The sequence below is a fragment of the Talpa europaea genome (genome assembly GCF_964194135.1).
Source record: "Talpa europaea genome assembly, chromosome: 14".
In the NCBI taxonomy this organism is placed as follows: Eukaryota; Metazoa; Chordata; class Mammalia; order Eulipotyphla; family Talpidae; genus Talpa; species Talpa europaea.
The window spans coordinates 5,828,096-5,853,282 of NC_140082.1; the positions used below are offsets into that span (position 1 = coordinate 5,828,096).

Here is a 25,187-nt window from a genome sequence, read left to right on the forward strand (position 1 = left end):
GAACCGGTGCTGCAGAGGCTGTGGGCAGCTTCGCAACCCAGCGCTCAACCGCTGTACCACCGGGGAGGCCCAATTTCACCTTTTTTTTTTTTTTTATAGAGGCATGTTTTATTTATTTATTTATTTGTTTGTTTCTTTTGTTTATACAAGTACTGGGTACAGTCAGAAGCGCGGGAGGGTGAGAGGATTCACCAGAGTCAGAGCGGGGAACAGAGCAGGCAGAAGGACCGAAGCACACTGCTGAGGGGAGCAGCGGGCGGCAGGAGAGGTCTGCGCGCCATGTGGGACCCTCCTCCGGTGGCCGGGGAGCAGCCGGGGATCGAACCGGCGCCGCAGAGGTCGCTGGCAGCTTCGCAACCCAGCGCTCAACCGCTCTGCCACCGGGGAGGCCCCCAATTTCACCTTTTTTGCTGTACTTTTTAAAATGGGTTTGTGATACAACAATATTAATTTCACTAGATGCTAATGATAAATTTTACCTGTATTAGGAATAATATTGGGGATAATTAATGAGTTAATCTGTTTTCATGCTCATATGTGAGATATCTGGTATCATAACATTCCCACTTGAATTAGAATATTTCCCCATTTTTAATGTTATTTGTAGTCTTAGCTCTTATATTAAAGACTAAAGTATAAACATTTGACTTACTATGAAATTATGAAGACAAAAATATAGAGTCATTTTAGTCTTACTTAATACATAGAACAATAACTGGGCAAGGAATGTGGATATGGGGCTTTAAATTTGTATACTAGGAAATGGATATTAAAGCCAAATGTGAGGACTTCCATAGGCATTACAGTTCCATTTTACACAGAGGTAAAATTTTTTGAAAGTTCTTGTAGAGTTCATATTTATTTTCTTATTGAAATGGTAACTAGCCACCTGGTTAATCAGAGTTCTTATGTTGGAGCAATTGAGAGGAATAGAACTTTAATCATTGTCCTATAATATCTATCTTAGGCGAAAGCTGATTGAATACTTGTTTATGATTTTGGAAAACTTTCTAGGTGAAAAGAATTACAGGCTTCCCTGGTGACCCAGGGGTATGTCATAGCACTATTACTGCTAAGGCCTGAATTTGATCCCTGGCCAGGGAGCTGACCCACATATGGGGCTGCAGACCTTTCCTGTCTCATCTGCTGCTCCCCTCAGCGTGTATTTCAGTAGATCCCCCGTTCTACTCCCCACTCTGTCTCTGGCGAATCCTCTCACACACTCCTGCCCCTGGATCCCTGGCCTACATCTCAGATCTTCAACACAAAAAAAGAAAAAGTCATTTGTTAAATAAAAATATTATCAAAAAAAGGAAAAGAATTACACATATTAAGATGCCTAAATTAATCTGTTATGAAGAAAGGCTAATAGGAGAAAAATCGTGTATCACATAATTTTTTGATTTAAAGGAAAAATATTTGAACTGACAAGATAACAGCCTGAGAAATAGTACTTGAGTAGTACAGAAATGAAGAAACGAGGCAGTGGGCAACACAGAAATTGTCCTTTAAAGAGATCCCCAAAGAATGCCTTTCCCTCCCTCCCCCAACTTCCTTCCAGAATGTTGGATTTCAAAGATTAACGGTTATAGTAGTATGGCATGGGCTGAGTAAAGGATAACTGAATTACAGTACTGACTCAATCACCATAGACTTCTAGTTGGACTATCTCTGTGTGAGGGTAAAGAAAACATAGGCAAGAGGCATTAAAGCTGCTGTTACTGGGAAGTGGTAAGAGAGTCAAATGACAGAGAGACATGAGAAAAGAAAACAGGCCCAAAGTTCCTAAGACATAGCTGGACATCAGTCAAGTTCAACGGTGTCCCCATATATCTGGAACTGATCCCCTAAGACTCGGAATGCCAAGGAGAGCTGTCGCTGATGGACGCAGGCCCTGCATCATCAGCTGACTCACCAGGACTGTCAGTGGCAGCTTCTGTGACAGACTCTGCCTCTGCACTGCCTTCTCCACAGAAAACCCAGCAGACCTTGAAGGACACCGAGATAAAGTTCCAGACTTGGGCTCCGCAAAAAAAGGTCCTAAGGTTAGGGCCAGAGCCACGGCCTGCCTGTGTCAGGTGGGGGATCATGCTGGCCCTGCTAGTGATTCTCCTGCCCAGCTTGTACTGTGACCGGGGATCGGCACGGGACTCTCCCTATGAAATAGTCACCCCCACGATGCTGCCGGTGGAGGGGCGGGGAGACCCGCTGGAAGAGGCAGCCTATGTGCTGTCTATGCAGGGCCAGAAGCAGCTGATTCGCCTGACGGTGGAGAGAGATTACTTTGTGAGTCACTTTCCAGTCTTCAGCTACCACAGTGGTGTCCTGGGGCGAGAAATGCCTTTCAGCTCCCGGGACTGTCACTACCAAGGCTACATAGAAGGCGTCCCGGGTTCTTTCGTTTCTGTGAACACCTGTTCAGGCCTCAGGGGCATCCTGATTAAGGAGGGGAAAGCCTATGGCATTGAGCCCATGGAGCCTCCAAAACGGTCTCAACATGTGCTGTACACCCTGGCACAGCAAACGCGAGTCTCCTGCAGTGTCACTTCCCAAGACAGCCCAGTGGCGTCGACGTCAGCGTCAGCGTCGGCGCTGGCCAGCCAGCAACAAAGGAGCAGGAAGCCTCACAGCCCGCACACGCCGTCCTCCCTGTGGTCACACACCAAGTACGTGGAGATGTTCGTGGTGGTCACCAACCAGTGCTTCCAGACGTGGGGCAGTAACGTCACCGAGGCGGTGCGGAGAGTAATGGACGTCATTGCTCTGGCCAACAGCTTCACCAGGGGGATTAACACACAGGTGGTGCTGGCTGGGATGGAGCTGTGGACCGAGGGCGACCTCGTAGAGGTGCCTGAGGACTTGGCAGTTGCACTCGGGAATTTCAATAGGTGGAGACAAGAGGAGCTCTTCCCTCGTGTGAAGCATGACGTCGCCCACATGATCGTCGGGCATCACCCTGGAGAGGCCACGGGGCGGGCATTTCTCAGTGGTGCCTGTTCGAGGGAGTTTGCGGCAGCTGTTGAATCCTTCCATCACGAAGATGCCCTCCTGTCTGCTGCACTCATGGTGCACGAGCTTGGGCACAACTTGGGTATTGAGCATGACCACTCGGCCTGCATCTGTGAGGACCAGCACTTTTGCCTCATGCATGAAAATGTCACCAAAGAAAGTGGCTTTAGCAACTGCAGCTCCGACTACTACTACCAGTTCCTCCACGGACAGAAAGGGGCCTGCCTGTTTAACAAGCCTCAGCACAAAGGCCGCAGGCGTAGGGATTCTGTGTGTGGAAATGGTGTGCTGGAATCAGGTGAGCAGTGTGACTGTGGGCCTGACTGTAGCAATCACCCGTGTTGCGACTCCACGTGTCAGCTGAGGACCAACGCCCTGTGTAGCCAGGGACTCTGCTGTGTTAATTGTCTCTATAGGAGCAAGGGATTCACCTGCCGTCCTGCTTCGGGAGAGTGTGACCTCCCAGAGTATTGTGATGGCACCTCTGAAGTGTGCCCGGGCAACAGGTATAAGCAAGATGGCACTTTGTGTGACATAGTCTACTACTGTGTTGGAGGTCAGTGCAGGAACCCTAACAATCAGTGCATGAACATATACGGGAATGCTGCAAGGTCTGCCCCAGAAGAGTGCTACACGGCAATGAACAGCCGAGGGAACCGGTTTGGCAACTGTGGCCGACCCAAGGCAGCTGATCAACCCTATGTCAAGTGTCAGGATGACAACGTATTTTGCGGGAAACTCATATGCACTGGAGTCAGACAGCTCCCGCCAATCAAACCCCAGCATACAGTGATCCAGGTTCCTCATGAAGAAGACTTCTGCTGGAGCATGGATGCCTATGGCACCACCGACATCCCTGATGACGGAGAGGTGCACGCGGGCACTCACTGTGCTCCTAACAAAGTCTGCGTGAATTCCACCTGCAGTGAACACACGGTGCTCCACTATGACTGTGAGCCAGAGTCAATGTGTAATGGGAATGGGATTTGCAACAACTTAAGGCACTGCCATTGTGACTATGGCTACCACCCCCCTGACTGCAAACATCGAGGGTATGGGGGGAGTGTGGACAGCGGCCCTCCTGGCAAGTCAACTACTGAAAGTGAAAGTACAAGTAATGTTACCAAGAATTTTAAAAGCATAGAAAATATTGACTATGTTCATTTGGCAATTTACATAATTCCTGCACTTCTTTTTGTAATAGTGTATCTTTTATGCATTTTCCTATGCTTAAGGACTGGAGTTGACTCAGCAGACAGCCCAGTAACCCCCTCAGCGGAAAGCTCCGAGGTGACCAGTAGCTCCAAAGAGCTACTAGAGGGTTCAGAAGGCGAAGAAAAAGAAAGGGTATCAAAAGATGCACCCCCACCAGGGGAGGCTCTCCCACCAGCAGAGGCTCCCCAACCAGGAGAGGCACCCCCACCAGCAGAGAGCTCCCCACCAGAAGCCCCACCTGAGGCACCACCACAAGCACCAGAGGCACCACTAGCACCAGTGGCCTCATAAGAGCCTCTGCACTATTGGTGGTAGCTGGTAAAGTGCAGGAATAACCAAAGGAGGAGGGTAGTGCAGGAAGGTCCAAATATATGAAATACCTCAAGCACTGAGGGGAATGAGAGATAAACAGAGAAAGGCCAAGTGGAAACTGTTGGCTCCGTTGTTCCGCCTGGACTACACGGTTTACAGGAACACTAAATCAGAAGGAGCGATCCCCTTGCTTTCAATATTCATTTTCATAATAGGTTATATATTCACATATTAAATCACATATATAACAGTCTACAGTTTTGCCTATTCCATTTCATGAAAAATTTACTTAAGTTTGCCTTCTGGGTCATTGCTATCAGTGTCTTCCTTCATTAGACGGATTTTTGATCTGAAAGTACTCTTCAGAGCATACCAAATTCCATCTACACTATTCCTATTGTATCATATGCACCGTATTACTATCAGTGATTATTCGTCCCAGGCAGTTCATGATTCCTATTGAGAAACTGCCCTGACAGTTTCTGCTTATGAAATAGAGGCAATGAAATAAATAAAAAGCTTTTTTCAGATGCAGCCCAGTACCCAGGTCATCTTTATTTTGGGGTGCTTTGTGAAGGGGCTCATCTGCCAGAGTGGTCAGATCACCTGGGGTCCAGGTACACGGGGAAGTGGTGGGCAAGCAAGGCAGGAGGCTGCCTTACATGATGCTGAATTCATGTTTGAGGATTTGTTTTTCCTTTAGATTTAAAAATTTTCTACATGAGATTGGTATTTTATCTATCGACAATTCATAGGATTAGAGGTAACTATACTTCGGATGTGGTAGCATTTCTCTGTGAAGACAGTCCCAAGTCATATAATAATGATAATGTTGATTCTGTGCCAGACACTGTGCTAAATATGCGATGTGCATTGTGTTAACTAATTTAATCCTCCCATCTGCATTATGAGAACTCCCTTACCATTATTTTCTTAAGATTTATTTATTTTATACAAGAGCTGGGGTACAGGCCAGAGGTGCAGGAGGGCGAGAGGATTCACCAGAGACAGAACAGGGAGCACAACAGGCAGATGGACCTAAACCACTGCTGAGGGGAGCAGTGGGTGAGACAGGAGAGCTTTGCTGCACCATGTGGGTAGCTCCCTGGCCGGCCGGGAATGGAACCCACGCTGCAGAGGCTATGGACAGCTTCACAGCGGTGCGCTCAACCCCCTGCGCCACCGGGGAGGCCCGAGATCTCCCTTATTATGAGAGAAGAAAAGAGACCAGAGTTTTGCTGTAGAAGTAGTAAGGGTTGGCACCTATATCTCGTCGTACATCCTAGGTACGACTCAATCTACAATCTCTGTCACACGAGCCATGTCCTTCAATACAAAAAATAACAGGGAAGGCAGTCTGTATATCCTTCCTTCCTTCCAGAACATGGCTCTAATGAAACAAAGCCTCCATCATCAACCACCACACTGTGTGGTCACCACCTGGAAAGTGACTTTCTCCCAATGACAAGCTGGTATCAGGTGTTTGTGTCTTACTCAGTGTGGAGGCCCTTTCCTTGCAGGTGTTCAGTGCAAGTGACCAGGCGAGGATGGAAGGAGCCAACATTACAACTGGAGGGCAACTTCTCTGGCCGCCTCTTGCTAGCTCCTAGGTGTCGCACAACCGAGACCTCACTCAGGTACAGTGTCGCTACAAGCTGAGCGTTCCTGGTCTCAGGGTAATTCCTGAGCATCAGGCCCCAGAGGTCCATTGGCCCAGTCCCTCCTCCAACCATAAAACATATAGAAGGAAATATTGGCCTCCCCGGTGGCGCAGCGGTTGAGCGCTGGGTTGCAAAGCTGCCCGTGGCCTCTGCAGCGCCGGTTCGATTCCCGGCTGCTCCCCGGCCACCGGAGGAGGGTCCCACATGGCGCGCAGACCTCTCCTGCCGCCCGCTGCTCCCCTCAGCAGTGTACTTCGGTCCCTCTGCCTGCTCTGCTCCCTGCTCTGGCTCTGGTGAATTCTCTCACCCTCCCGCGCTTCTGACTGTACCCAGTGCTTGTATAAATAAATAAATAAATAAAATCTTTAAAAAAAAAAAAAAAACATATAGAAGGAAATATATGCGAAACACTATATGACATACACCTCGGCAACATCTTTAAGGACTCATCACCCAAAGCCGTGATAGAGATGGCAAAGAGAAACAGCTGGGACTACATCAAATTAAAGAGCTTCTGTACAGCAAAAGAGACAGTAACCAAAACAAAGAGACACCCCACTGACTGGGAGAAAATTTTTGCACACAACACTAATGATAAAGGACTGATCACCAGAATCTACAAAGAGCTGAAAAGACTCAAAAGCAAAGTAAATAATCCAGTCAAAAAATGGGCAGAAGTGCTGAAAAGGAACTTCTCCAAAGAGGAAATGCAAATGGCCAACAGGGCATTTGAAAAAATGTTCAGCATCACTTGTAATCAGGGAAATGCAAATCAAAACTACAATTATTTTTTTAAAGAATATATATTTATTTTTTATAAAAGCACTGGATACAGTCAGAAGCGCGGGAGGGTGAGAGAATTCACCAGAGTCAGCGGGGAACAGAACAGGCAGATTGATGAGATACACTGCTGAGGGGAGCAGCGGGCATGGCAGGAGAGGTCTGCATGCCATGTGGGACCCTCGCCGGTGGCCGGGGATCAAACTGGCGCTGCGAGGCTGCGGGCAGCTTCGCCGCCCAATGCTCAACCACTGCACCACCAGGGGAGGCCCCAAAACTACAATGAGATACCATCTTACACCAGTGAGAATGGCACATATTAAAAAAACTAGCAACAACCAATGTTGGCGAGGATGTGGAAGAAAAGGAACACTCCTGCACTGCTGGTGGGAGTGCAAACTGGTCCAACCACTATGGAAAGCTGTGTGGAGATTCCTCAACCTGCTAAAATGGAGCTTCCATATGATCCAGTAATTCCACTCATAGGTATTTACCCAAAGGACACAGAATCATTAATTCAAAAGGGCACCTGCACCCCTATGTTTATAGCAGCACTATTTACAATAGCTAAGCTATGGAAAAAACCCAAATGCACAAAAATTGATGACTGGATCAAGAAGATGTGGTACATATATACCATGGAATATTACTCAGCAATCAAAAAAAGATAAAGTCATGCAATTTGCAGCAACATGGATAGAGCTGGAAGGGATCATGCTCAGCAAAATAAGCCAGAAAGAAAAAGAAATATACCGGCTGGTCTCACTCATAGCAGGAATTTAGAAAACCTAAATAAGGGACCAGGAAAAAGACTAATTATAATAAAGTAAAAATCAAAATTAACCAGCAACTATAAACCAGAGATACACTACAGGGTGCGGGGATGGGAAGAGGGATTAGGGTAAAAATGAGGGGGGGTGGGCATTGTATAGGGAATACAGCCAAGATGAAAATGCATACATTGTGCAAAAATGAAAAATAATGTAAAAAATTAAAAAATAAAAAAAAAGAGCAAACAAAAGAAGATTAGACCTGGTTGGTTTCTGCTTTCAGGAAGCTGATGTTCATGACTTTTGTGACACAAAACCAAACTGCAGAGCAATGTGCTCACTCAAGCCTTCAGTGTATGTAAGTCTCCAGGTCCCGGGATGTGCAGTCAGATCTCAGAATGCTGTATGGCGGAAGGGGAAGTGATCTTGGGAACACACGACCAGTTGGTAGCCACTGAGAGTTTTGTGAGCAACGGTGAAACTGGGAAACCAAAGACCTTATGATACATCATGTCATTAGAGATCTGAAAAAGATGTGGAGGATTTCTGCTGAGAAGAGCTTCAGTGGAGAGCAGAAGGGGTGGTCTTCCTAAGGGCACATGTGCATGGCGATGCTAGTAAAAGCCGAGCAGCATTACATAATCTTAAAACCTTACCAAATATAAGGGAAATGGTGATTTAGGTAGGGGGCAATTGTGCTCAGCTATTTTGTGGCATTCTTTAAAAACCAAAAGGCAGGTAGGTAATCGGGAATAGGTCAATAAAACCTATTTAGGATTTCACAATGCTTGACAACAAATATTACAAAAAATTAGCAGTAGTAAGTTCTGTACTTTCTTATTTTAATTTTGAGTTACCTTCCTAATGCCTGACCCTCAGGTTTACCAGATCAGAAGAAAGGTTGGGTGTCCGAAAAGTCAGGACAGTTCTTTGAATGAACTTCCTCTGAAAAGGCGACAGAAAGTGGGGACATATGTGTGAGCTGTTAGGTGAATCCTAAGCATGTGGAGACCCCAGACAAGCAGGGTGGTGGGGCTTAATGTGGCAGGAAAGCAGAGGCAGGGGAACGGGGTCTGCGCTCTCGGGGTTCCAAGCTAAGTGCTCTGCACTGTGTGGCTGGTTTTACAAAGTGCCCCTTTTTCCTGACTCCTCTCCCCATTGCATTTGGGGGAATCTGAGGAATGTCTATGGGATGCTCCCACCATTCAGTGTTGGCAGTCACTCATGAACAACCGATTACTTGATTAGGGTGAATCTCACACAGTTTCTTCTTTCTCTGTGGCAGTAAAATACACCTAAATGGAAATTTGCTCTCTTAACCACTTTTAAGGTACAATTCAGTCACATTTCTTACTGGAGTACAACCACACTCACTGGAGTACAACCATCACCACTGCCCATTTCCAGAATTTTTTCATTGTCCCCAGATGAAACTCCAAACACATTAAAGATCATAGAATCCCCTTTACTCTTTTCCCTGCATCTGGTAATCTCCATTCTATTTCCTGTCTCTATGAATTTAACTATTGGAGGAACCTCACAAATTACACCATAAACTATTTGTCTTTTCTGTCAGGTTCAGCTGTTCTCTTTTTAACAATTTCCTGAAAAATACATTGAAGACTTATATATGTTTTGCCATTATGCTATCTTTCAGAATTAAAGAATTCTCAAAAAAAAAAACAGGGAAAAACTAGTGAATTGTTGATACACATGGGAGCAGAAAGTCCATACACCCTCTCAAATAGTTTCATAGGAAAACAGGAAAAACTGGCTGGTGACTGTAGATGTGGACTGAAAGGGATGGCTTCAGAAAGGTGAGATATCACTGCATATATTGGGAATGAATGCAAAGGACAGAGATGTTTAAGATGGAAGAGAGAGAAGGGGCAATTGGGAGAGTGGAAACCATGAGAAATTGACAGGGAAGGACACACCACGCTCAAGTTAAAGGACTGCTCTTAGACTGGATGGGGATGATTTATATCCACTGTAGCCGCAGGCAAGTTAGACCCTCCTGGACTGTTTTTCTCAGAGAAACAGGAGGCAAAGAGTCAGGAGCATGACCTGTGCCATTAGTTGGCATAGTTGAGTTTTGTGAACATGAGGCCATTCAGGGCAGGCAAAAGCAATGCCAGCGAATAATGATCAACAGGTGAGACATCCCATGCCTGGGAGCATGTATTCAGCCAACAAGCAACTCGTTCAAGTGCTCTTGGACTAGCACTCTTCTAGGTCTGGGGGCATAAGGTGCCAAACAGGAGTGGCAAGGAAGACAGGGAGATCACATAATACAGGGGAAACTTTCAGGATCCCCAATCTTCAGCAGGCATAATCTGAGGATCCTGGTATGTCAGGACCATCCCAAGAAGACTGTGGTTTGGGGACACCAACAATGGTGCCCATGGCCTGTAATATCTCCCATGACACTACTGGACACTGTTATAAACAGAACCTGAGCCAACGAATTCTGATGATATTAAAACAGGATCATCCCTGGCCCCATGGATCACACAGGCCCACTCAAGTCTTCCTTTGGGGCACTGGGCAGCCAGCCCATTAGCCTTATCTAACAGATTGCCCAGCCAGATGTGCATATCACTATAATGGCCCATGCAGGATAGGGAACACCAGGATTATGATCTCCATGGACTAGAGATGGGACTTTGTGCTTCTTTTAGAAGAGGGGATGTGGGCAATGGAGTGTGTCCATCAGGATCTCCAAGCCCCTGGGTGGAACATCTGGAGTTAGCTCAGCAACGGACAACAGGATGCAGGGTGGGGGAGGGGAGTTCCGGTGACACCGTTGAGCAAGGCAGGGAGATTTTGCTTCCTCTGTCCAGGTACGGTCTTGCATTAGAGTTCACAATCCTCGGTGGTGGCAAAAGGGCCTTAGTCAAGGAGCACCGAAGCTGGAGCTGTGGAACCAAGTCACAGACAAGGCCACTATTGGGAGCAGAGCAGAGACCAGAAAGACTAGCAAGGACACAGCCAGAAGGCTTTTCCCTCCCAGGTAGGCAGGAGCCATCCTTTCCAGCCCGCACATATCTGGACTGAACTTGGGACTGAGGGTCTGTGTGCCAGACAGAGCTACCACTGACAGATGCAGGCCCTGCATCATCAGCTGACTCACCAGGACTGTCAGTGGCAGCTTCTGTGACAGACTCTGCCTCTGCACTGCCTTCTCCACAGAAAACCCAGCAGACCTTGAAGGACACTGAGATAAAGTTTCAGACTTGGGCTCTGCAAAAAAAGGTCCTAAGGTTAGGGCCAGAGCCACGGCCTGCCTGTGTCAGGTGGGGGATCATGCTGGCCCTGCTAGTGATTCTCCTGCCCAGCTTGTACTGTGACCGGGGATCGGCACGGGACTCTCCCTATGAAATAGTCACCCCCACGATGCTGCCGGTGGAGGGGCGGGGAGACCCGCTGGAAGAGGCAGCCTATGTGCTGTCTATGCAGGGCCAGAAGCAGCTGATTCGCCTGACGGTGGAGAGAGATTACTTTGTGAGTCACTTTCCAGTCTTCAGCTACCACAGTGGTGTCCTGGGGCGAGAAATGCCTTTCAGCTCCCGGGACTGTCACTACCAAGGCTACATAGAAGGCGTCCCGGGTTCTTTCGTTTCTGTGAACACCTGTTCAGGCCTCAGGGGCATCCTGATTAAGGAGGGGAAAGCCTATGGCATTGAGCCCATGGAGCCTCCAAAACGGTCTCAACATGTGCTGTACACCCTGGCACAGCAAACGCGAGTCTCCTGCAGTGTCACTTCCCAAGACAGCCCAGTGGCGTCGACGTCAGCGTCAGCGTCGGCGCTGGCCAGCCAGCAACAAAGGAGCAGGAAGCCTCACAGCCCGCACACGCCGTCCTCCCTGTGGTCACACACCAAGTACGTGGAGATGTTCGTGGTGGTCACCAACCAGTGCTTCCAGACGTGGGGCAGTAACGTCACCGAGGCGGTGCGGAGAGTAATGGACGTCATTGCTCTGGCCAACAGCTTCACCAGGGGGATTAACACACAGGTGGTGCTGGCTGGGATGGAGCTGTGGACCGAGGGCGACCTCGTAGAGGTGCCTGAGGACTTGGCAGTTGCACTCGGGAATTTCAATAGGTGGAGACAAGAGGAGCTCTTCCCTCGTGTGAAGCATGACGTCGCCCACATGATCGTCGGGCATCACCCTGGAGAGGCCACGGGGCGGGCATTTCTCAGTGGTGCCTGTTCGAGGGAGTTTGCGGCAGCTGTTGAATCCTTCCATCACGAAGATGCCCTCCTGTCTGCTGCACTCATGGTGCACGAGCTTGGGCACAACTTGGGTATTGAGCATGACCACTCGGCCTGCATCTGTGAGGACCAGCACTTTTGCCTCATGCATGAAAATGTCACCAAAGAAAGTGGCTTTAGCAACTGCAGCTCCGACTACTACTACCAGTTCCTCCACGGACAGAAAGGGGCCTGCCTGTTTAACAAGCCTCAGCACAAAGGCCGCAGGCGTAGGGATTCTGTGTGTGGAAATGGTGTGCTGGAATCAGGTGAGCAGTGTGACTGTGGTAGTAAATGTGCTCATGACCCATGCTGTGAAAATACATGTAAGCTTAAGGGAAACGCACAATGCATTCCTGGACCCTGTTGTAACACTAACTGCAAATTTGAACCGGAGGGCCTCACTTGCCGTCCTGCTTTGAGCGAATGTGACCTTCCAGAATACTGCAGTGGTTTCTCCAGTATATGTCCTAATGATACCTATAAGCTAGATGGTAGTTTGTGTCAAACATTTTACCATTGCATTAACGGTTCATGCAGAAGCCATGATGTTCAATGTGAAAATATTTATGGTTTGAGAGCAACGTCTGCACCGCAAGAATGCTACACAGCAATGAACAGCCAAGGGAACCGGTTTGGGAACTGTGGCCGTCCCACGGCAGCTAACCAATCCTATGTCAAGTGTTCAGATGAGAACATATTTTGTGGGAAACTTATATGCACTGGTGTAGTAAAACTACCAGCAATCAAACCCCAGCACACACTGATTCAGGTTCCTCATGGAGATGAATTCTGCTGGAGTATGGATGCCTATGCCAATACTGATATCCCTGATGAGGGAGATGTGCCCAATGGCACTTACTGTGCTACAAATAAAGTCTGCATGAATTCAGCCTGCACAGACTACAATGAGAGCCAAACTGCCTGTGAACCAATAGATACATGCAATGGGAACGGAGTCTGTAACAATTTATATCATTGCCATTGTGACTCTGGATATGCTCCCCCTGACTGCAAATCTGCAGGAAATGGAGGTAGTGTGGACAGTGGTTCCCCTACAAATATCCACGAAACACCTGCTCCAGGATTTGGTCAAAACTTCACCCAGAATATCCAAAAAGAAGAAAGACTCTTAGACACAGCAGTCATACTTGGTATTATAGGTATTATTATTCTATTAGTATTGGCAATTGTCTGCATCATCACTGTTTGTAAAGGTACACAAGCACATCCTTCAGCACCCACAGAAAAGCCCCCAGAAGCAGAACCTCCAAAGACTCCCTTAGAAGAGGGTGCCCCAGCAGAGGAAGCTCCTGAAGAGGGTGCCCCAGCAGAGGGAGAGGGTGAGGGAGAGAGAGAGGGAGAGGGAGAGGGAGAGGGAGAGGGTGAGGGAGAGGGAGAGGGAGAGGGAGAGGGAGAGGGAGAGGGAGAGGGAGAACCAGAGACCTAAGACAAATGGTGAGAGGAAGAAGACAAATGTTTATATGAAACATCTCAGGCACTAAGTGGAAATGAGAAGTTCAGTGAATCAAAGGTGAAGTGGGAGTTGATAGCTTCAATGGCTCTGCTAGGTCTATACAAGCTATAAAAATATATTCCATGGAAGGAGGGAGTCTCCCACTTCTACTATTCACATTAGTAATTAAGGTTTTATTTATCTAATATATTAAATATTTTACTGCTGTTTGTTTTTTCACATTTCATTTGAACTCTTCATATGCATCTTTTGACTTGAATGTTCTATTTCAGGTCAATTTTTCGAGACATGCCATCTTTCACGTAAGCTGTTTGACATACAATACTTTATGTATCTGAATTCATTACTATCACTTGGATTTTCATTCAAATTCATGTGATCGGTTACTCTACTTTTCCCTATAATGTGCATTCGTGAAATGAGTTCTTAACTCCAAACATAAATAAAACCATATTCAGATTATCAGATTCCATGTGGTGTAGTTATTGAGACCAATTTATTCTGGGGCTCTGTCGGAGGGACTGTATTTCATAGGCAAAAGACTGACTGTCCCAAGATAAAGAGGCCAGCATTGAAGTCATCTACCTTTCCAAACATGACAGAGATTTAACATGATATATATACATATATATTATATTCAATTTTTAAAATTTATTTCCAGGTCTGTCCTGTAGCCATACTCACCTTTCACCTAAAAGATTTCTTTTTCTTTTAGAGCAACTCTCTTATTCCTTATTACTAATTTTCCTGTGATGAATTCCATATCTCCAGAAATCTCATGTTTGGTGAACATCACCTAGAGTTAAGAAACTGTATTTATACTGATTTTATAACAGTATAGTGGCTCCTACCCTACCACAGTGCTGAGTATATGTATTTTATCTTTTTGTTTTGTTTTGTTTATTGACATTACAAACTTGTTGACTGACAACAGAGGAATATCTTTAATTACAGGTAACAGAGCTTTGCAGGTGGTAGTTAATTTACATTTCCTTAATAATAACTGATGAATATTTTTTTCTTGTGCCTGTAGATGATCTGTATTTCTTATCTGTAGATGTGTCTATTCAGATCCTCTGCCGATATTTGTATTTTTTTAAGATTTACTCGTTCATGCATACAAGAACTGGGATATAGGCCAGAGGTACAGGGGGTGAGAGGATTCACCAGACACAGAGTGGGGAGCAGAACAGGCAGATCTACTGAAATACACTGCTGAGGGGAGCAGGGGGTGAGACAGGAGAGGTCTGCTGTGCCATGTGGGTTAGCTCCTTGGCTGGGGATCGAACTCATGCTGCAGTGGCTGGTGATAGCTTGATAGCGCTGAGACTTTAAGCCCTGTGCCATCAGGGAGGCCCACTTGTGTTTTTAGTCATGATTTTTTTCTAGTTGTGTTCTTTATATATTTTGTATATTAACCCCTTGTCACACATAATTTGCAAATATCTCCTCCCACTCAATAGACTGCCTTTTCATTTCGTTGATTTCCTTTGCTGTGAATAATTTCAATTTGATTAGTTCTATTTGTTTCTTGGTTTTGTTTCTGTTGCCTTTGCTTTGGTGTCAAATTAAAAAAAAATTCCGAGACCAGTGTCAAGGGGTTTGCTGCCAGTTTTCTAGGAGCTTTATGTTTTCAGGACTTACATATAAGTCATTAATTAGTTTTGAGTTGATTTTCATGCATGATGTAAGACAGTGCTTTAGTTCCATTATTTTGCTTGGGGCTGTCCACTTTCCAGCATTCACTAGAGACCATCCTTTTCCCATTATATATTCCTGGCACTTTTGTTGTAAATTGACTGTATCGGTGTGGGTTTATTTCAGGGCTCACAATTCTGTTCCACTGAACTATGCATCTGTTTTTATGCCAGTACTATCTTTTTGACATACAGCTTTGTAGTATTGTTTGAAAGGAGGATGTATGATGTCTTCAGCTTTGTTGTTCTTTCTCAAGACTCTTGTGCCTATTCAGCATTTTTGGCGTTCCATACACATTTTAGAATGCTTTATTTTTGCGAAAAATGTCACTGAATATTGATAGGGATTGTACTGTAACTGTATATGGCTTTGAGTACTATTACATTTTAACAATATTAATTTTTCCAACCCATGAGCATGGAATTTTTTTTGCCAATTACATGCATCATTTTCTATTTCTCTTAACAATGTCTTGTAATTTTCAGCTTTCAGGTCTTTTACCTCCTTGGATAAATTTATTCCAAAGCATTTTGTCTCTCTCTTTTTTTTTTTAAAGATTTATTTATTTATTTATACAAACACTGGGTACAGTCAGAAGCACGGGAGGGTGAGAGAATTCACCAGAGCCAGAGCGGGGAACAGAACAGGCAGACCGACAAAATATACTGCTGAGGGGAGCAGCGGGTGTGGCAGGAGAGGTCTGCGCACCATGTGGGACCCTCGCAGGCAGCTGGGGATGGAACCAGTGCTGCAGAGGCTGCAGGCAGCTTCACAGGCCAGCGCTCAACCGCTGCGCCACCAGGGGAGGCCCGCATTTTACTTCTTTAATAATTAAATTTATTTATTTTCTTACATCACTGTTTATTTTTGTACATGATTTCTCCCCTAAATCAAATATTTATGGTGATGTCCCTATAAATCTCCCACCACCACAGCACCCATGAATCATCAACACAGTCCCTTGTGCTCTTCCCTCCCCTGTTTTGACCTCTCTTCCCTTCCCTGCTGTATGTCTTGGATCTATGGTCAGCTTGCAAGCGTGGTCTTTTTCCTGACCATTTGTTTAGTTTACCTATATTCCACTTATAAGTGTAATGATCCAATATTTTACTTTTTCCTTCTGGCTTATTTCACTGAGCATAGTCCTTTCCAGCTCCATCCAGGTTGCTGCAAATAGCATGCATTTATCTTTTTTGATCACTGAGTAGTAGATCACTGTGTAAATATACCACATCTTCTTGATCCATTCATCTTTTTCTAGGCATTTAGTTTGTTTCTATAACTTAGTTATTTTAAATAGTGCTGCAATAAATATAAGAGTGCAGGTTTCCTTTCAAATTAGTGTTTTTGTTTCCTTTGGATAGATTCCTAGGAGTGGATTCCTGGGTCATATGGTAGATCCATTTTTAGTAGTTTGATCATCCTCCACATAGCTTTCCATAGTGGTTGGACCATTTTGCATTCCCACCAGAAGTTTAAGAAGGTTCCTTTTTCTCCATCCTCAGCATTTGTTGTTGCCAGTTTTTTTGTAATGTGGGCTATTCTAACTGGTGTGAAGTGGTATCTTATTGTGGTTTTGATTTGCATTTCTCTGATTTTATTTTTTTAAAGATTTTTATTTATACAAGAACAGGGGTACAGGCCAGATGCACGGGAGGGTGAGAGGATTCACTAGAGACAGAGCGGGGAACAGAACAGGCACTGATGAAATACACTGCTGAGGGGAGCAGAAGGCGAGCTAGGAGAGGTATGCTTACCATGTGGGTTGCTCCGAGGCCGGCGGGGATCAAACTGGCACTGCAGAGGCTGCGGACAGCTTCAGATCGCTGCACTTAACCACCTGCGCCACCAGGGAGGCCCTGCATTTCCCTGATTTTAAATGATGTTGAACATTTTTTCATACACCTGCTGGTCATTTGTATTTCCACTTTGGCGAAGTGTCTTCTTAGTTCTTCTGCCCATTTTTTGACTGGGTTGTTTGTTTTTGTTGAGTTGTGTAAGCTCTTTGCAGATCTTTGATATCATTCCTTCATCTGTTGTGTGGAATGCAAATGTTTTCCTTCTAGAGACGAGTCCTCAAAGATGTTTCTGAGATTTATGTCATGGAATGTTTGCTTATGTTTTTCTATATAGTTTATGGTTTCTGGTCTTACATAAATGTTTCCTATTCATTTTGAGTTGTTTTTTGTGTATGGCATGGTGTAAGAAAATAGTCTAGTTTCATTCTTTTGCATGTAGTGTTCCAGTTTTTGCAGCACCACTTACTGAAAAGGCAATCCTTGTTCCAGTGCATGTTCTTTGCTCCTTTGTCTCTGTGTGACTTTATTTCTGGGCTTTCAATTCAATTCCATTAGTCTGTGTGTATGTTTATGTTCCGGTACCATGCTGTTATTACTATTATGGCTTTGTAGTATAGGTTTGAGATGAGGCAGTGTAATACCTCTATTCTTCCCCTTTCAATCCAGACAGCTTTGCTAATCGAGGGTGTTTTTTTTTTAATGATTCCATACGAATTTCAGCAATATTTGTTCAATTTCTTTGAAGAATGCCATTGAGATTTTTATTGGAATTGCACTGAATCTGTAAGTTGCTTTTGTGGTATGGCCATGTTGATCATGTTAATCAGGATCTTCTATTTCTCTTACCACATTGTTTTGTAATTTTCTTTGTATAGATCTTTCACCTCCCATGTTAGGCTTGTTACTGGGTATTTAATTTTTTCCTTTTTGGTACAGTAGTAAAAGGAATGGTTTTCTTGATTTTGTCTTCTTCAGATTGACTCTGATATTTGTGTGTTGATTTTGGAATCTGCTACTTTACTAAACTGGCCTAGTATTAGTGTTTCTGTGGAGATTTTCACTATTAAGAATGCTAGCTGTGGGTTTGTCATATATGGATTTTATTATGTTCAGATATGTCCCTTTTATCCCGAGTATTTCGAGGGCCTTCATCATAAATGGATGCTGAACTTTACCAGATGCCTTCTCAGCATCTATTGATAGATATGATCATATGGTTTTTATTTTTCTTTCTGTTGATGTGCTGAATTACATTAATTGATTTTTGGATGTTGAACCATCCTTGTGTCCTTGGAATAAATCCCACTTGGTCAAGGTGTGTCATCCTTTTGATGGACTGTTGGATTTGGTTTCCTAAGATTTTATGTAGGATGTCTGCATGTGTGTTCATTAGGGAGACTGGCCTGTAGTTTTCATTTCTGTATTGTCTTTGTTTGGTTTTGGTGTTAGTGTGCTGTTGGCTTCATCAAATGTATTTGGTAGTATTCATGCTTTCTCAATTTTTCGAAAGAGTTTTTTGTCGGATAGGCACTAGTTCATCTTTGAGTATTTGGTAGAGCATGGGTGTGAAACCATCTGGTGCTAGGCTTTTGTTTTGGGGGAGGGTTTTGATTATTGTTTCAGTTTTGCTTTTTGTAATTGGTTTAAGTTTTCTATTTTTTCTTTATTCAGCTTTCGATAATTGTATAGTTCTAAGATTTGTCCATTTCATCTAGATTGTTGAACTTGTCTGCCTATAAATGTTCAAAGTGATCTCTGATTATCCTCTGGATTTCTGCTGTATCTGTTGTAATTTCTCCTCTTTCATTTGTAAGCCTATGTATTTGAGTTTTCTCACTTTTTTTCTTTGTGAGCCTGGCTAGACATTTCTGTTTTGTTCATATTTTCAAAGAATCAGCTATTAGTTTCATTGTTCTTTTGGATTATCTTTTTTTTTTTTTTTACTTCTGCTTCCTTTATTTCTGCTTGAATTTAAAATATTTCCTTTCTTCTAGTGACTTCTGGGGTTTTCTGTTGTTCTTTTTCTAGTTCTTTGAGATGGAGATTAGGTTGTTTCTTGGTTTCTTTCTTGTTTCTTCATGTGGGTCTGTATTTTATTAATACTTTCCTCTTATTACTGCAAAGCACTTTATTCTTTTTGATACAATCACAGATACAACAGTTTCCTTAATTTCCCTTTCTGAAGTTTGTTATTAGTGTATAGCAGCACAAAATATTTTTGTGTATTAGTTTCGCCTTTTGGAACTTTAGTAAATTCTTTTAATCTAAACATTGTGGTACCATCTTTAGGACTTTTAATATAAATTATCATGCCATCTGCAAATAATGACAGTTTTATTTCTTCCTTTATGATTTAGTACGACTTCTATTTTTGCCTAACTGGTCTGGCTAAGATTTCAATACTATGTTGAATAAATGTGCCAAAAGTGGGTATGTATGTCTTTTTCCTGATCTTAGAGAAGCTCTTAGCTTTATACCACTTAGTATGATATTAAGTGGGGGCTCAACTTCATCCTTGAGTAGAATCTTGTCATTTTTCAGTGGGGTATGGACCAAAGATGTCACTGAAGTGGTTCTTCAAGTACTTGGACTGTGGTGGAATGTTACAGATACTGTCGTAGTAGACCTACTGTGGTAACATACATCAAAAAGGTATGAATCTGCATTCCTAAAACATATATAGAGTTGTAAACCAAAGTTACTTCAATAAAAATATATAAAGTAAAATGGGGTGAAGTATGATAAATAACAACTAATGTGTCAGGATAGGAATATGAAAACATTCTGAATATGAAAATGTATTTTCTTCTCATAATTACTTCTTTTTTTACTTTCCACACAGACAGACACCTTAATTAGTTGTCTATTACAAGAGAGAGTAATGATCTTTTTAACAGAAATCTCAGGTCATAAGAGAGATCTAAGGTGGGAAGATGAAAGTTAAATACTTAAATTAATCAAAAGGCACTACACCATCACCTGAAACCTACTACCACAGTGGTAGGCTAAGGAAGATTAAACTACAGAGTGCAGTCATCTCATATAATTGTTAGAGATTATATAGCAGGAAGTGAGTTTGATTTCCACAAGACTATGTTAGCTGTGATCATTTGAGGCCAAGAGGATATTTGGCCAGGAAAAGTTCAAGATGGCTGAAAGTCAAGCCAAATGGAAAGGAACAGATACAAAGGAGAATCCAAGGAACAGATCTCAAGCAGAGGACAAATGGATCAGGCTTAAAAAAAGAAAAGCATTTGCAGCAACATGGATGGAGTTGGATAGTATTATGCTCAGTGAAATAAGCGAGAAGAAAAAAGAAAAATATCGGATGGTTTCACTTTGAGGAGGTATATAGGGGAACCAAACAAAGGGCCAGAAAAAAGACAAAACTTGCAGGCAAACTATAGATTGTGGCATATGGGAGGGAACGGAGAAGGAGAGGGGTCAAAATAGAGAAGCAAAGAGCACAAGTGACTATGGCGATGGTTCACAGGTGACATGATGGTGGGAGATTTACGGGGAGAACACATGAGGGGAGAAATAAAAGACTGTACAAAAATGAACAACAATGTAAAAAAAATAAAAGTTTAATAAAATAAAATAAATAGAATAAACATAAAAAAATTAACCATGATGGAGACCTATCTTTTGAGATGGGTGAAGCATGATTTTGCTCATGTGATTATTGTTCAAAGTCTTGGAAAGTACTAGGGTAATGCATCTCAGTAATAATTGCTCTGGTAAAAATACAACCAGTGTTGACCTTTGGCTCATGAAGATACACCACATTTTGCAGTTCTCCTGGCTCATGAGTTTGGTCGCAACTTAGAAATGAAACATGACCACTGACCTACAAGTGCCATGGCCAGAATCTCTGTACTATGCATGAATTATTACTATCGATATGAGCTTCAGCCAATGCAGCTTCCACTGGGTCTTGCATAAGCATTGAGGGGACTGCTTGTTTAGTAAACATGAACTCCAAATCTCCTTTGAAAAGTTGAGAATAAGATAATGGATAAAGGAGAATGTGATTGTGGCAGCGTCCTTGACTGTCAAAAGGACTCTGTTGTCTGCCCTCATACTGGCTGAAGAAGGTTCAGATTGTAAATATGGATCATACTGCAAAAACCATAATTTTCTAAAGACAGCACATCTTGCCACCACATCCGTGTGTCTGTGGCGCCTCCAAGTGATGCCAGTCAGATACCTACAAACAAGATGGCACACCTTGCAAAGAATAAGTTATTGCTACCAGGGTAGGTGCTGAAGCCTGGAGAATAAATATGTGCAAAATCTTTAGACAGGGAACAAAGGTTGCCTAGGAACATTGCTATCATTACATGAGTACCAAGGAAGGCAGATTTGGAAGCTGTGACACTGTATCTAAAGGAATGTTCAAGGTCTTCAGCAAGTGTAAGATCAACAATGTAAAATGTGGAAAGCTATGATGTAAAAACATTTAAAGGTTCCCATGCACTGAAAAACATCACTTACCCAGTTTCTCATGCAGAATATGTGGTATTGGAGTGTAGAGTTTTATGATGCCATAGAGCTGATTGGGGGAACTGAAGGATGGCCCACAGGAGATCTGTATTAATCAAACCTCTTTAGATACATTGATTTCATTATGACCGCAACCTGAATAAGTGTCGTGGGAGAAGTATTTACACTATTAAGAACTGCCATTGAGTGGGCCTCCCTGTTAGTGCAAGTGGTTAAGCACAGCTCTGTGAAGCTGTCCACAGCCTCTGAAGCACAAATTCGATCCCCAGCGACCAAGGAGCTATTCACATGGCCCGGCAGACCTCTCCTGACTCGCCTGCTGCTCCCCTCAGCAGTGCACTTCAGTCTATCTGCATGTTCTGTTCTCCACTCTGTCTCCGGTGAATCCTTTCATCTCCCGCAACTCTGGCTTGTACCCCAGTTCTTAAAACAAAACAAAAAAAAGAATTGCCACTGTGTCTATAGCTATGCCATTCCTTCACATAAATTTGACCATTGGGGGTCATTTTTTAACAATGGCCCAGCTACACATGTCGCTCTGACTCTCAATGTGATGAAAAGCTGGTGATATTCATCCAGGTCTTGACTACCCTTTTATTCCTATCTCATTCCTATTTCTCATTCTTACATCCACAGACAATCTAAGACCAGTGTCAATGCAAATAATTCATCAGGGAAACATTTGATATTCACCTTCTTTCTGATAATAAAGCCAAATAAGAAGTGATACTGAAAGGACTTTCTAAGAATTAGACTCCTTAGTGCTGGTGTGCCTCAAGTTCTATGGAAACAGAAGTTCTTGCTTCCTTCTGTCTTATGTTGAATGATTATTAGTTTTTAAATTAAAAGAAGTTAAAGTAGCTCCCTAAGTGAAGCTAGCTTTGTTATTCTGTGCTATCAAGAAATCATATTTCCAGTTTTTAGAGCAATTAAAAGATGTTATTCCTGACAGAACCAGGCCAGGTTGCTCCCATCTTAGTCTAAAACCTAAAGAACTATCATTAATGTCTATAACATCTCTCTATAGAGAGCTCCTTCAGAAGATCTCTGAAATTTATTTTTTGATTATTTTGTGTAATCCTTCATAATCTATCAATTTTCTCTAGTCTTAAGATTTTTGCCTTCGGATTATCATGTGAGAAGCATCTGATATTAGTTCCAGATGTTTTCGTTGATTATCACTCCAGATTGTTACTCTGTCCATTTGGCTTTCCTCTATTTTTTGGCATTATAGTATCTGACAAGCTGGCCTTAGATTGACATGGATCATAATGTAACTGGAGAGACCAAACATCACTTGTTATGTGATTAAAGAGGTAGGTATGATTAAAGAGGTAGGTGCCTACCTATGAACGAAGCTCTGTGGTCTGAGATATTTGCTTTAGCAAAAGGGTCAAATACTACTTATTAGTCATTCATTCACTTGTTAATTTATTTACTCTATATTTAGCATGCACTATTAGGTTGAACCATGTAAAACTGATGACATTAGATAATTTTTAACCTACAAAAAATGGGGCAAGTTCATATAGTTTAACCTAATTCTATGTCTATGAAACCTACAATGGACTTGGCTTGTAAATGACAGTTGAGAGTTTTTTGATTGTTGATAATTTAGTCATGATTTTTCTTAAATCTTATTATTCTCTACAGTACTGCCAAAGATTAGCCTTAAATTTGTAAAGCAGGATTGTCCTTAATGTCAATTTCTAGAACAGAATGGAACATATAAGAGACTAGGATGTGATATATTTAAGGATAATACTGTCACTTCTAAATAGTTATTCTTGCTTCTTCTGAATTTCTAAAACTTCTCAAAGAACGGAAACCCAGGACTTTATTTGCCTGGCCTCAGAGGGAATAATAGATAGCAATGGCAAGATATGAGTGAGCTGTTGTATGCTACCTAATTCCTCAGTACACATGGAGTAGAGAGCCTAGAAATAGCAGCACATATTAAATAATAACCTGAAATTTATTTTTTGTAGGTGAAACTTAGACAAATCTAATATTCATTGAGGTAAAAAGTCTATTCTTAGATAAAAAGTGGCTTCATCTTCCTGAACAAAAACTTTGTAAATCTGAAAATAATGGAGAGATACAGTACAATTCACTTAAAACAGCAACTAACCATGGCACTATACTTCCTTTCACTTCATAGTCTAAGGCATGGTTAGACTTAAGATCTACCATTAAGTTCCCTGACGCTTTCCCAATCCACTTGGGTGGAATGACTACATTTTGGTAGAGGTGTTGGTAGCAAAAGCAAGGTTAGAGGCCAATGGATCAGGGCCCCTGCTATAGAATCTCTTCTGTGAGGATAATAATGGTGTCTGTGTGTCTGCATCACGCCGGGCCTCTTGCTTTAGTTGGTTGAACTTGTACTGTGTCCAGCCATATACTCCACAGTTGAGCACACCCTGGGATGATGCTGTTAGAGCCTGGAGGAGATGAAGGAGTGATGGAGCCCATTCTTCAAGTTTTCACAGATCCAGGGAATAGTCCCGATAGTCCCCAAATGTTCCTATTCCCCTTACTTACAATGCATTGTTATATTTCCTCTATTTCAAACATCAAGACCTGGATTTTAAATACCCACTTTAAAATATTTTTGTAGCTCTTGCTGAATCACTCTTCACATTGTACCTTGTCATGGATGACTGACTGAGAGTTGATCATATTTCTTAGTTTATATAATAGGACAATAAAGTGGTTTCAATGACCCTCTTTTGTTGCACATCTCTGAGAGTAGGTTTGAGAAAACTGCCTTAACAGCGTAGACAGCCTGAAAAGGCTGACATTTGACAAAGGAAGAAAAGAGAATTGTTTCATTTCTCCTCGCATGTCCATTTCAACTAGAATAGCTAATTTATACCATTCAATTCACTCTGAATCAGAGAGAATCATGTCACTGTCACTGGTTCTTAAGAATATTATCATGTAGATACTGTTTTTTGTAATCTATCCTTTAAAAACACACAATAAAATGAAATTGATCAGAGATATATATGCTCCAGACTGCATGGTAGCATTTTCACAATAGTATCTACCTCATCTGTGAGAAATCTTTACATTCACCATAATTGCAAGTGAATAAAACATTTCCTCTTTTGCAGTATAGATATAAATATCTGAGGGGAAAATTGTGCTCACTGAGTAATGGCAGTACAAGAGAAAAGAGGCAGAAAAGAGGTTGTGAGAACAGAGATGCTGCATGTTGAAAGTATTACCTGAAGAACATACAGGGCCATGTGAAGCTTGCTGTCCTTAGGTTTAGTCAGCTTTACAATGCTCAGAATGATAGCTGTGAAAACACAAAGTGTAAGCATTATTGCTATTTAAATTAAAATTATACTATGAAACACAAATCTCAGTCCTAGCTGCCTGAGCATAGAATTCATCAGTGAACAGGCCTAAGCATTGTAAGAATGGAAGCTATATGCAAAACAAAGACCAGCAATGAGATTAACCGGTTAAATAAACTAGTAGGCCTCAGGTCACCAACTTCTATATATTTCTTATTAGTTAAACTTTGCAGGTGATTAGTCTAGCAATTATGGCAAAACATATTACAGGAAAATAGTAAGTTATATTTCTTAGCATTTAAGAGTTTATCAAGCTCTTTCATAAACATTATCAAATCTGGTCCTCACTTCAACTGTAAGTAGGAAGAGCAGGTATAACTATCTCGTAGTTCAATCAGG

At 42.8% G+C, this 25,187-nt stretch overlaps 3 protein-coding genes across 3 annotated transcripts in view; 2 read left to right on the forward strand and 1 right to left on the reverse strand.

Annotated features, from left to right (window-relative positions):
* Window positions 1-1,881: 1,881 nt before the first annotated feature.
* Window positions 1,882-4,515, forward strand: LOC311183644 (disintegrin and metalloproteinase domain-containing protein 1-like; the record flags this gene model as incomplete). The annotated part of the gene is made up of 1 exon (XM_084253188.1): window positions 1,882-4,515. One exon carries the CDS (start codon window positions 1,882-1,884, stop codon window positions 4,513-4,515), a length of 2,634 nt encoding a protein of 877 aa, XP_084109314.1.
* A 3,610-nt stretch (window positions 4,516-8,125) lies between these two features.
* Window positions 8,126-14,233, forward strand: LOC311183645 (disintegrin and metalloproteinase domain-containing protein 1a-like; the record flags this gene model as incomplete). Its single annotated transcript, XM_084253189.1, is given in 5 exon segments — window positions 8,126-8,212; window positions 10,940-11,711; window positions 11,714-11,742; window positions 11,744-13,346; window positions 14,196-14,233. Coding segments are annotated over 5 exon segments (2,529 nt in total).
* A 9,484-nt stretch (window positions 14,234-23,717) lies between these two features.
* Window positions 23,718-25,187, reverse strand: part of TMEM116 (transmembrane protein 116) — a gene marked incomplete at both ends in the record, with an annotated part of 53,825 nt that continues 52,355 nt past the window's right edge. The window contains 2 exons of the mRNA XM_084253190.1: window positions 23,718-23,924; window positions 24,714-24,787. Coding sequence (XP_084109316.1) covers window positions 23,718-23,924; window positions 24,714-24,787 — 281 coding nt within the window. The remainder of the gene's footprint in view (window positions 23,925-24,713; window positions 24,788-25,187) is intronic.